This window comes from Trichosurus vulpecula, chromosome 5 (assembly GCF_011100635.1).
Source record: "Trichosurus vulpecula isolate mTriVul1 chromosome 5, mTriVul1.pri, whole genome shotgun sequence".
In the NCBI taxonomy this organism is placed as follows: Eukaryota; Metazoa; Chordata; class Mammalia; order Diprotodontia; family Phalangeridae; genus Trichosurus; species Trichosurus vulpecula.
Window position 1 is genome coordinate 192,723,614 of NC_050577.1, and position 13,190 is coordinate 192,736,803.

Consider the following 13,190-nt stretch of genomic DNA (forward strand, 5'->3'; position numbering starts at 1 on the left):
CATTGGACATACCAAAAAAAAAAAAAAAACACCACATCCTCCCTCTGAAGGAGTCTCACTCTGACTACCAGGTATTTCCATCATCATCATCATCATCATCGTCATCATCATAGTCAACAACTAGCCTTTTAAGCACTGACTTTGTGCCAGTCACGGCACTAAGTATTGTGGATACAAAGACTAGTCCATCTTACACAAATACAGTACAACAGCATCCTGGGGTGCTTTTATTCTCTTATTCCTCTCTAGAAATTCCAGAGCAGACAAAGGAAGAAGGGAGAAAGATAAGAAGAACGGATGTTGTCAGACCCTGGGTTACAGCATGATATGGCAGGACTAGGAGACTTTTCCAAGGTCACACAGGTTATGAGTAGGAAAGGTAGGATTTGAACCCAGGTCCTCTAATTCCAAATCCTGAATGCTTTCTACTATATCAAACTGTGGAGACAGAGTGCCACCTGTAAAGAACATGTTTCTACAGCCCCCCCAAATTTCTGTATCAAAATGAGGAGAGAGAGAAACAGATTCAAAGAAAGACTTAAAAACAAGAAATATGTGGTTTCTTGAATTCTAAATACACCTGGATGTTTTTGTCCCATACAGGATGGCTGGAGAATTTGTCTGAGAAGGCATAATGAGCACAATCTGTCAGAGATTAAAGAGAATGGCAGAACTTTGCATGACAGAAAATAGCATTAATAACAAAATGGCAGGCTCAGTTAGAGTCTTAGGGCGATATTACACAAAACAGAGATTATACAAGTCTCTGGGAGGTTTGCTCACCAGTGAATAGTGTTAATTTCTATAGACTCAGATGCAAATCTCTCTATTCCCATTAACTTTCAAATAAAATCATTCATACTTTGAACTTTGTAAATATGTGTGGAACTGGTGACTACCCTTGAAAATTTATCAGATTCTGAAGCTCCCCAGATCACTGAGGTGTGGGCAACAATTAAGAGAAGAAGGAAGTTGTCCTGAGTATCCCCAAGTTCTTCATGTCAGGAGGGCAATTCAGACACAAGGGTTATATTTACATTGTTTCCTCTCCCCTATGGTCTGTATCCATCCCTCCATCACTTTTATTCAAACCACCCTGAGAAAGGAGAACAGGGGACAAAGGAACAGAGAGGAGGGTCATAAATCTCTCTGCCTAAAAGTCAATTTGTTGGGGCATCCCCACCTTCTATGACAGCCAAAGCCCAAGTCCACCCATGGTTTCTATTGTCCAAGTCTTACCTGATGAGGTCAATAGGTTGAAACTTATAAAACACTCCATAGCGTGCCCATTCTTGGTAGAGGAGCTAAAAAAAAAAAGAAAGAAAGAAGGGAAAAAGAAAAAAGAAACAAGTCAGTGTACTCATCTAGGAACCCCAGAATTACCAATATCAAGGTCTCGGTTCAAACCTACTCCCAGACTGTTGGGTTCACGTGTGTATTGCCTATGATACACAAGGACCAGAAAAACTCCTATTATACTAAATCATAGCAGAAGGTATTAAAGAGTAATAAGTAACTAAAGGTACCTCCTCATCCCCAAGAATGTATGTAATTCCAGAAGCCATGAGGCTTACTGCTTTACTGCCCTCTGGAAAGATTCCACCCAAGCTTTATATTCCCCTTCCTACACTATTCTTTGGTTTAACAAAATATCTAGTCCAATAAAATGAGCCCCTACCCTGCCTTGGTTGAGGTAAGACTAAAGTGTGAACTGAGCAAGAATAAATACTAATAGATCAAAGAGTAGGGAGAGTCCTGGGCTTGGAAGCGAAAGACCTGGGTTCCAGTCTTGGCCCTTAAGGCAAATTATTTCAGTGCTCTGAGGTTCATTTTCTTCATCATTTAAATGAAAGCATTAGATATATGGCCTCAAATGTTCCTTCCCACTATAACTTTGTCTGATTCTGTGAAAGCACGGACTTAATACGGCATTCGCAACCATGATTTCAGGTCTGGCTTAAGAAAATGAAAGATCATGTAATAACAACTCCAGCAGCCAATTATGCTATGTGGTTTTCTAGCTTCAAAAATACTGACAAGCACCGTAGCTCATACGCCAATAAATAGAGTAATTTAATAATGCAATATAAGTCATTCATTACCTAGAAATTCATGCCTAACATGGTCATTGTTCCTTGATCATAGAATAAACTTTAACATGATTCTATCATTTATTATAGCAGGTAGTTTATTTCCATGTCTTTTTAATAAAAAAAAGAATTGGCAAAATCACTTTGTTTGGGTCTGTGTGTGTGCTGTTTATTTTGTTTTTGCATTTCTTTTCTCTTTGTACAGAAATCCAGTATTGTGTAATGGAGAATCCACTCTAGTCATAGCTTTTAGCTGCCTTATTAAATAAGTATCAGTTCCGAATGACTCCATTCCTTTTATTAAGGGCCTTTGGTTGCATTGTATCATTTTCGTGAAACCAAAGAAGTTTCTGGCCTGGAAGTAGAATGTATATGATCAGAATGTATTGTGACAACTGACAAAAAGAAATCCTCCCATGCCCTGCTGAAGCCAAGAGCCTTCATGATGCTTCCCACTTCATGGAGGAGGAAGCAAAGGCCCAAAGAGGAGCCCCTCAAGCCACAAGCAAGACAATGAGAGGTTCAGGTGTTCTGCTCTGTAATACTACAGACTTCAGAGGGCCTGCGGGTCAGCTGTCCCTCCTTCTCTTCTCAAGTCATTCCTGTAACACCACGTTGTCTTGGTTGCCTCCCAAGTGCAAATCACAGTCTCACCAGAACTCAGTCATGGCAATGATGTCAAATGAGGCCTAAAGGGAGGTGAATCTGCGTCACAAGAGAAAGACATTGCTTCCCTTAAGGGCCTGAGTGACATTAGTGCCAGATACCCTGGCAATTTCATCCACAACCCAACCTTCTTCACTTTACCCACCCACACAAGCTGGGATAGAAGAGAACTCCCATCTACCCTGAAGATCAAAACATAAAATTCTTTAAGAAGGCAGTCATTGCAATAGACAGTGCCCCAGAGTCAGAGTTCAAATCATAAGCTCTAACCCTAGTTCTGGCCCCGGATCTGTGAGGCAGAGAGACTGGATTCAAACCAGGTACAAGGTTCTGATATCCTCGCTCACTCCGGTATGACCTCCGGCAAGTGACAAGTTCTCCCAGACTCTGAGTCTTAATTCTTTGACATGTAAAGTTACTTCCAGCTCTTAATCCATGATCCTATGATATCAGATGGGCCTTCGTCCCCTTCTCTGTTTTCTTATCTGCAAAATGAACAAAATTATCTTATTCCATTCCATAACCCTTGACAAAAGCTGAAGGAAACCACTAGTCTACTTACAAAAAGTGTTTTGTCAATGAATGAATGAATGAAAAATAATTTATTAAGCCCTTGCTAGAGGTTAAGCCTGCTTGCCTCAGTTTCCTCATCTGTAAAATGAGCTGGAGAAGGAAATGGCAAACCACTCCAGTATCTCTTTCAAGAAAATCCCAAACGGGGTCACGAAAGACAGTGAAATATAACTGAAAAATGGCCAAGCAGTAACAAATGGTGCCCAGAAGCTCACTGTACTTTCTTTCACAAAGAGCTTTGGGCAAAATACTAATGCCTGGAATTATGCCCAAGGCTGTATAGCCCAAGATAGCACAGAATAAAAGGCCTGGACTGTTTGTTCAGTAATACCTGATGATGGGGCTAGGTGTTGCAGTGGATAGAGCACTGGGCCTGGAGTCAGGATACTAACTGGTAACTCTGGGCAAGTCACTCAACATCTGTTTGCCTTAATCCACAGGAGAAGCAAATGGCAAACTGCTCCAGTATCTTTGCCAAGAAAACCCCATGGACAGTACGGCCCACATGGTCATGAAGAGTTAGATATGACCACACAGCTGAACAACAACAGCCTAATGAGGAGTATGGATGTGGTAGCAAAGGGGGTGCAGCAGAGCTCCATGGGAGATCAATGGTTTTGAGAGGAAGTTCATTTTAATGGAAAGAACCATTGGATTTTGAGTCAGAAGACCTGGGCTTTAATCTTGACTTTGCCATTTATTTCCTATATGACCTTGACCAAGTCATTGCAGTGCTGTGGGTCTTGAAAGGTTTAGACTTGAGGCCAGATTTGAACTCAAGGAGATGAGTCTTCCTTACTCCTGGCACTCTATTCACCACACCACCTAGCAGCCTTTAGCTGGGGGCCATATTCAAAGGCTAAGAGTATCTACACTGAAAATTTGAGTCCTTCTGGTCATCTTCTGACCAAAGGTTAGTAAGGTCTTGAATTCCTCATCTGTTAAACAGGTCATACTGAGAATGATTGAAATCATCAATGACAAAAAATCACAAATAGCTCCATGAAGTTTGCACCTCCTGAAGAATTCTGGGAGCTCAAGTAGCCCTAGTAGGGCAATTCAGTAGCCAGAGGATGAGATTTGGAATTAGGAGACCTGAGTTTTCCTCCTGGCCCTGGCCCTGGCCCGGTTGGTGTTTGGGGGCAGGTCAACTTTACCTATCTAGAATTCAATTTTCCCATCTATAAAATTGAGATGGAGATGGCATGGGATTGTGAAACTAATTCCTGCTTCCTCTTCTTCTTATCTCTGAGGGAAGCTGAAAAGAAAATGCCATAATCCATTATGACTTTCTTGACAGAAAGGGGGCTGCAAAAATTACAAGACTGTTTTCATTGTACCTTTTGCTCACATCACCTTATAATGGTAAATTTCAGAAACTAAGTGTATACAGAAGGTGAAAAATCTGGGGCAAGGATTTAAATCCTGGTCAAACAAATCTTTTTTCCCTGTTCCCTCAATCACTACACCTCAGTTTCTCCCTATAAAAATGGCTCAGCTTCTGGGAGCTATACATCCATCTAACAGTTAACTGTGAACCTTTAAGCACTTAATGGAAGGATAGCTCAATCGCTATTCCCTATTGAAGGAAGCAGAGGAAGAACTTCTCCAATACTCAAGTCACCCTCCCCTCCCCCATTGCCCAGGCTTTGAAGATGGGACAGCCCTATCTTCTTCTACCCTCTCTCTCAGAGGAGAGGGATCCTCTTCTTAATTGGTCTGCAAGAGGGTAACAAGGTTGCCTGTTCCCAAATGGAACTGAGTCACTCAGACTATACCAAAGCAGACAGGAAATGCCACATAGCAGGACTTGCCAGACCTGCCTAGAATCAGGCTTAGAATTTGATCTCATGACCCAGGGGAGTCCACAGGAATAGAAGGCAGCTGGCAGAGACCAGGCGGATGAAACAAATACTTAATGAATTGAATTGGTGTACACTCACAAAAAAGCTGGAGGATTCCCTGTGTGAGGAACTTTACCTCCCCCAACTCTGTAACCTTTTGCATATCTCAATAACAATTAGGGTCTTAGAGTTGGGAAGTTCTCCCTTGTGCCCAACCCAAATCCTTATTTCCTGTGGTGATGTCATAGAACACTACATGGCTGCAGGCTGTAACATCATATCGCTGGAAAGGACCTTAGTGATCATCTGTCCAGTCCTTATTTTACACACAAGGAAACTATGATCAAGACATGTTAAATGACTTGCCCAAGGTCACACGGCTGGTACATGGATGGCAAAGTCAAGGAAACAAACCCACTTTTCTGACTCCAGTGTGCTCTTCTACTACAAAAAGCCTAATGAAAACAAAATCATTTGCCTCCCGCTTTGTGGGATTCACTTTTTCTTCTTCATTAGGAATTTAAAGTGCACCTTCGAATAATCCCTTGATATAAGAACATCTGATGTTTAATACTACTGAAGGGAGTGGATAGTCAGTAAAATGGACTCGGTAAGAATTAACCACTCAATTACAGAATCTCATAGCTGGAAGGGACCTCAGAGACCTACTCCAATGAGGACCTAGATAACATAATGAAGTGTTCAACCAGCCTTTGCTCCAGTACTCAGAAAGAGGAGGAACCCACTGCCCCTAACAGTGGCCCATTCAACTTTTGAATTACTTCCAGTTGTTAGGAAGTTTTTCCTTACATCAAGCCAAGCTCTGCCTCTGCTTCCACCCTCTTTGGTTTCCAAGTAGAACAAGCCTAATCCCCCTTCCACAAGACAGTTATCCATGTAACTATTATTTGCCCCTATGTCTTCCCCCCCCCCACCCAGGCTAAACATATGCAACTCTTCAACCAGTTCTTATCTGTCTTAGTCTCAGAGCCCTTAATCGTCCTTGTCATCCTTCTCTGACACTGCTCAGACTATCAAGCTTTCCTAAGATGTAGTGCCTAGGATAGATTACAGCAACACGGCATTGGGGTCTGACCAGGGAAGAGTAGAGTAGGACAAGTACATCCCTAGTCAGTGCCCTTCAAAGCAGGCTAAGATCAAAGTAGTTGGGGGATGGGGGGAGGTCCCTGCTATATCATGGTTTTGAGTCATATCAAATTTTTAATCCACTCCAGCTCCTGGATAATTTTTCAGATGAATTGCTATCATACCACACATTGCCCACCTTTAATTCATAAAGGTGATTTGTTCAAATCCAACAGTTAGACATGAAATTTATAACTAATATTAAACAGCACAGGCCCAAGAACAAATCCCTGGTTGACTCTATTGAAGATCCTCTTCCTAGTTTACAGTGAATTGTCAACGACTGAATCCATTTAACTCTGTCATTATCTAGTCCTCATTTCTCCATGTTTTTCACTAGGATAACATGAAGGATTTTTTTTCAAATGCTTTCCTGAATTCAAATAAGCTGTGTCTACAACATCTCCCTGACTAACCAATCTAATAACTTTGTCAAAGAATGAAATGAGGTTAGTCCGGGATGACCTGTTCTTGATGAAGCCATGCTGCCCCGTTATCATCTGACCACTTCCTTTGCTAGATGTCCAACTCTCTAATAATACAGTCTGAAATTGTTGCCAGGAAATGAAGCCTATGTTAGTAACCTACAGTTTGTGGACTCCACTGTCTTTCCTTTTTTGAAAACTGAAACATTTGTCTTCTCCAGTCCGGTGACACCACTCCCAAACTCCATAGTTTTTCAAAGATCATTGGTAGTGACTCAAGAATTATATTTCACCAGTCTTTCAGCAGGTTGGGATACAGATCTCCTGGACACGACGACTTAAACTCATTAAGAGTAGCCAGGTGTTTTATTTATTTACTTATTTATTTTACAAACTTACTAGTTATCTTTGGTGTCAGTTTCCAATCAATCATTTTTCTTCAATTCTTGTCAGTCCAATGATTACTCCCCTTGCCAGAGATAATAGAAGCAAAGGAAAAGATGGATAGTTCTGCCCTTTTCCTGTCTTTAGTTACCATCATGCCATCCTCGAGAAGTACCAGTCAACCTTTGTTTTTCATCCTTTTTGACATAATCAAAATAATAGTGTCCTTAGAAGCCCTAATCAGCTTCAACAAATCCTGACACTGTCCTTACAGAGTTATGTATGCCATACTACCATATTTGTCCTCAATACCTGTCATTGCTTCCATCTCCTAAATCTGTCAGGTTATTGCAACACGCTTTAAAAAAAAAACATTTGATATATGCCAAGCCCTGTGCTAAGTGCTGGAGATACAAAAGCAAGAGTAGTTATTCTTTTAGAACAAGGAGCTCTTGTTCTAATGGGGGAGACGGTATACAGATAATTATTTCTATATAAGAGATAAACATTGTGGGTGGAAGGTTATCTCAAAGAAAAGACACAAGTAGTAGGGATGCTAGAAACAGACTCCCATGAAAGATGGAATTTGAGCTGTCTTGAAAGAGGACAGGAAAGATAAGAGGGAGAACAGCCAATGAAAAAGCAGAGTTGGGAGATGCAGTGCCATGTCCTAGGAGCAGCAAACAGGCCTGTATAGCTGTATGGTAGAGTGCATGGAGGGTGGTGAAGGAGAAGGAAGGAAGGAAAGGGCCAAGTTGTGAAGGGCATTACATGCCACACAGAGAACTTTTCATTTGGTGCTGGAAGTAACAGGATGCTACTGGAGCTTCATTGAGTGGGGGGTGGCCTGTTCAGACCTGTGAATTAGGAAAATCACTGGCACGTGAGTGAAGGATGGATTGAAGTGGGGAGAGACTGGAGGTGGAAGAGCAACAAGAGTTATTGCAATAGTCCAGGTGTGGGAGGGTGGGGGCCTGCACCAGGGTGGTGGCAGAAAGAGGGGACATATTTGAGAGATGCTATACAAGACTTGGCAATAGACTTAATACGTAAGAAGAATGACTGAGGAAGTCAAGGAGGACAATAAGGTTATGGGAAGATGGCAGTATCCTTGATGGTAATAGGAAAGTGGGGAAGAGGGAAGCCTTTAGGGGGAAAGAGAAATAAGTTCTGTTTTGGACATGTTGAGTTTTGAGATGCCTGTAGGACATCCAGTTCAAGAAGTCTAAATGGTAGCTGGTGAAGCAAGACCATAGCTCAGAAAAGAAACCTGGAAATCATCTGCAAAGAGATCATTGAACCCATGGAAGCTGATGGGATTACAGAGGGAGGGAGAGGAGAGGAGGAAGAGGAAGAGGAGGAGGAGGAGGAAGAGGAAGGAGGAGGAAGAAGAAGGAGGAGGAAGAGGAAGAGGAGGAGAAGGAGAAGGAGGAAAAGGAGGAGGAGAGGAGGTATGAGGAGGAGGAGGAGGAGGAGGAGGAGGAGGAGAAGGAGAAGAAGGAGAAGAAGGAAGAGAGGAGAAGGAGAAGGAGAAGAGAAGGAGAAGGAGAAAGGAGAAGGAGAAGGAGAAGGAGAAGGAGAAGGAGAAGGAGAAGGAGAAGGAGAAAGGAGAAGGAGAAGGAGAAGGAGAAGGAGAAGGAGAAGGGAGAAAGAAGAAGAAGAAGAAGAAGAAGAGAAGAAGAGAAGAAGAGAAGAAGAAGAAGAAGAAGAAGAAGAAAGGAGAAGAGGAGAGAGGAGGAGGAAAGAGGGAGGCAAGGGACAGGGAGAGAGGAGGGAGAATCCCAGGTGATGACTTCATACTAGGCTCATTATCTGTTTCCCAAACTCAGCTATTTCTTTTTTCTGTCTCAGGGTCTGTAGTACGCTCCGACACCAATATTGCTTCCTCTTTTGATCTTCGGCTAAACGCTTCCCTCAAAGCTGGCTCAAGCACCAAAAAAAACTACATGAGGCCACCACTAATCTCCCTATCTGCTTCTGCTTACCCTTAAAATTACCTTGTATATAGATATTTTTTATAGGTCAGTTAACTAATCAACAAGCATTTATGGCATTCCCAACTATATGCCAGACACTGACCTCAGAATGGAGTATACAAAGACAAAACTAAAACACTTTGTCTTTAAGAGGTTTACGTTTTAACAATAGAGATCAAATGCATATATGTGTACATGTATGTGCATATACATTTATATAATATTCATATACAGAACATATATACAAAACAGATGCAAGGTAATTTGGTGGAAGGAAGGCACTAGCATCGGGGGGAAACAGCTTCATGCAGAAGGTGCTGCTTGATTGGGGTCATGAAGGGCTCAAGAGATAGAGCGGAGAAGGGACTGCATTTGAGGCTTAGGGAAAGCCTATATAAAGGCCTGGAGATAGAAAATGGAATTTTTCCTGTGTGAAATATCAAGAAGGAGTGTTTAAGAAGGGTGAATAATGGATAATAAGGCTGGAAAGGTAGGAAAGGGCCAGACTGTGAAGAACTTAAGGCATCAAACAGGAGACTTCGTATTTAATTCCAATAGAGTATATTGTGTAAGGGAGTCATGTGGTCATCCCTGAACTTTAGGGAATCTCTTGGCAGCTGTGTGGAGAATGGGCATGCTGCAGAGGGTTTACTTACACTGTATACATACTGCTTTCCCCAGGAGACTGTAAGCTCTTTGATGACAGGGATAGTTTCAATTTTCATCTTGCTATCTCCAGGTCCTAATACAGTGTCCAACACATTATAACCTCTTAATAAAGGCCAGTTGATTGGATAATGGATAACAAGGACTTAAAAATCCAGAAAGGAAAAGGAAACACATTCAAAGCATGTCATAGAGGCTGGCCATGGAATAAGAGGAAGTCATAGGTGCTACAAAGGAATTGGTGCTTTAAAAGAAGTGAGAAAGGGGGGAGGTTTCAGTGATCTCAGGATTGGGACCCTAATGCCCACCTCCACCAAATCTTCTAATCCTAAACTAACAAGCTCATCTTCTACCTAGCTAAACACACACTTCCCAAGCAATCCTACTGGGAACAGAACATTGTTCCTAGAATGATGATGGTCTGGGGCTGATCTTAAACTTTCCTCTTTCTCCTCTCAGAGAAGCAGACTCCAAAAAAGCATCCACCCAGGCCAGGATAAAGGGGCTTTGTTTTAGACATCATGAGGACTTGTGGGCCTGTGTGCGTGTGTGTGTGTGTGTGTCTGTACACCAAGTAAATTTCTCTACCAGCAGGAACAGACCCCTTTCTCTCCTCAGTAAACCCTTTATAACCTTTGTAGATAACGCATTTGGAATTCTCAATTCTCTCCTGGCTTTCCCCGCCACCTATCTTTGGCCCAAGGCTCCTCCCATCATCACCAGATGGTTTATGGCATCTTAAATATTATTTTAAGTAAGCCCTCTTAAGGAAAGCAGACTTACCAGTTTTCAAAATCATCATTTCCAAAGTCAGACACAAGCAATTTGGATATTATCTGTTGTTTCGGATTATTCGTGCCCTGCCTCTCCTCTCCTAGGCCTGATAACTGAAGCTTGACTGAATTTGACTTCTGAGCAGTTAAATAATTTTTCACCAACAAATGTGAGAAACAGAACCTCAGATAGGCTCAGGTCACTAATATTCAGCAGGGAAGCCCTAAATAAAGCAAGAGAGTTATAACCATCTTTTAAAGGGGAAGAAAATAAATGTAAAGAGTGAGAAGACAGAAAATAGTTGGTATGAGAGAGGTGAGATGGGATAGGGAAAGAGGAGTATGGAAAGGTTTCCTTCTTTCCCTTTAAATCTGATCCGGGACTTTTCAGGAAATTAAACACCGAGGCTATTAGCATCAGATAGAAAACAGATGAGGTTAAGACAAGGAAATACTAGAGCAGATTCCCTGGGCAGGCAGTGAGGGGACATGTGTAAGCAATCTCAGCAGTATTTCTGGAAAAGACCTTTTATGTTTTTAATACTTAACACTTCATAACAAGGCCTAATAGGCAGGATAAAAAGAAACCTATTCAAAAGGCAACTTGGGGGATGAATGCTTTTCCAGACAACAGAGTTGGGTGGGGGTGGGGAAGTCTTGGCCCCACCTCCTCCTCCTTCCCACTCTAGCCCACCCATTAGCCAATTCACCCTCCCCCTCGCCCATTGGTTATGTTGGGAGGTCCCCACAAAATTAAGTAGGAAGATATCTGTAAGAAGCTACTGTTGAGCTGCTGCAAGATAGGCCGATCCAAAGGTGGCAAGCTATAGCAGCTTCTCCCATAATCCTAGAAGGTGTAAGGGAAGGACTCTCTATAGACCACCAGGAGTCCTGCCCTGTGCACCAAGGCTTCAGGTCCCTTTTGGAGAGTTTTGTGCCTGAAAGTGATGGTATCTTCCTATATCATTATTATTAAATTTTATATTTTTCAATTAACAAAAATCTACCTTTTCCTCATCTACACTGAAAAAAAGGGAAAAACAAACAAGTATAGCCAAGCAAAACAAATTCCCCCATTGGCTGCTTTCTTAGAGAAAGAGAGAATGGATAGATTATATATATATATATATATATATATATATATATATATACACACACACACACACACAAACATATACTGCATATACATAAACAAGTATGTGTTTATGTATATATACATATATGTGCATGCATACATGTATAGAGAGGCACACACATGTGTTTTTATGTGTATGTGTCCATCACTTGTCAGGTGGAGGGGTAGCATGTTTCATTATGAGTTAAAGGTATCTTTTTAAAGGCCGCCTGTTCCTCCTAATTCTTGGCAAAATAGTGAATACTGGTTCATGAAACTGTTTTGCTCTCAATATGATAGACAGGAAGCATAGATAGATAGATAGATAGATAGACAGATAGATAGATAGATAGATGGAGATAAATGTGTGACTGATAGATAAACACACACACACACACACACACAAATAAATAGATAAATAAGTGAGTGAGTGATCAGTCAGGACAACATCTCAGCATCCCCCTAGGAGGCCCCCTAAAGACTGTAAGTTACAGAGCAGCTACTGATCTGTTTTGGTTGAGGGAAGTTTCCACATGGAAGTTGCCAACACTAAGGGTGAATGTCTCACTGCTTCATCTCCTCCCGGTTCTCCAGTCCCTCATTGTTCTCACAGGCACAAAGTACATTATCCTAAGTCTATATAGCCTTGTCTATACAGCAGGCTTACCTTTCTGTCATTCATTTCAGTCTCAGGACCTTCATATTCACCCTGAAGCAAAGGGAGGGACAATCAGTTGAGTCAATGGTGTCACAAGGCTTATTAAAATTCTGAACCATCATCCTTCTGGTCCAAGTACTGCCTTTATCAGAAATATTACTTATCTTTACATTGTTGGTGTTTTTTGTTTTTATACCACCTTAATTTCCCATCATATTCTCCCTCCCCCGATCAAGAGTGTCTTTATTTATAACAAAGAAAAAAGAAGCAAAGTTCAACAAAACTAACCTAGATGACATCAACCAATCATATGTAATGTTTGGCACTCACAGTCCCCAACCACAACAAAGAAGAACGTGCATTCTCATTGCTCTTCTTTGGGGACAGTCTTGGTCATTTTAATTACACAGCATTAATACCAGCTTTTGTTGTTGTCCTTCCCATTTACATTGTCATAGATACTGTCTGTGATGTTTTCCTGGTTCTGTTTACTTTGCTTTATGTAATCTTCCCATACTTCTCTATATTCTTGATCTGATTTAATTTTTAAGTCACCGCTCTACAGTCTTAGTAGCACATAGACATTTGTAGTAATTATCAAATGACCAATTATCAATCACATATAGAATGCATCTACCATGTCTGTTTCAGCAAAAAGCTCATGCTCAATAACAGCATGTGCTATAAATTCCTCTAACTGACTTATATGAGCTTTCCTACTATGTCCATGCATCATATCCATGGTTATGAAAAGAATTTCCCAAGCTGTGAGGGAAAAGGAATTGATAGATGAGAAATTTCTATGGCATCAATCCAGATATCATGTACAGTCCCCTCTTAATTAATCCAGGATAAATGAGGCCATTTGTGGATTA

At 41.4% G+C, this 13,190-nt stretch overlaps 1 protein-coding gene across 1 annotated transcript in view; it reads right to left on the reverse strand.

Annotated features, from left to right (window-relative positions):
- ANO2 (anoctamin 2) overlaps window positions 1-13,190 on the reverse strand; it is a 536,951-nt gene that overhangs the window by 344,377 nt on the left and 179,384 nt on the right. Inside the window, exons 8-9 of the mRNA XM_036759072.1 lie at window positions 12,325-12,366; window positions 1,240-1,304 (exon numbers count right to left, since the gene is read on the reverse strand). Coding sequence (XP_036614967.1) covers window positions 1,240-1,304; window positions 12,325-12,366 — 107 coding nt within the window. The remainder of the gene's footprint in view (window positions 1-1,239; window positions 1,305-12,324; window positions 12,367-13,190) is intronic.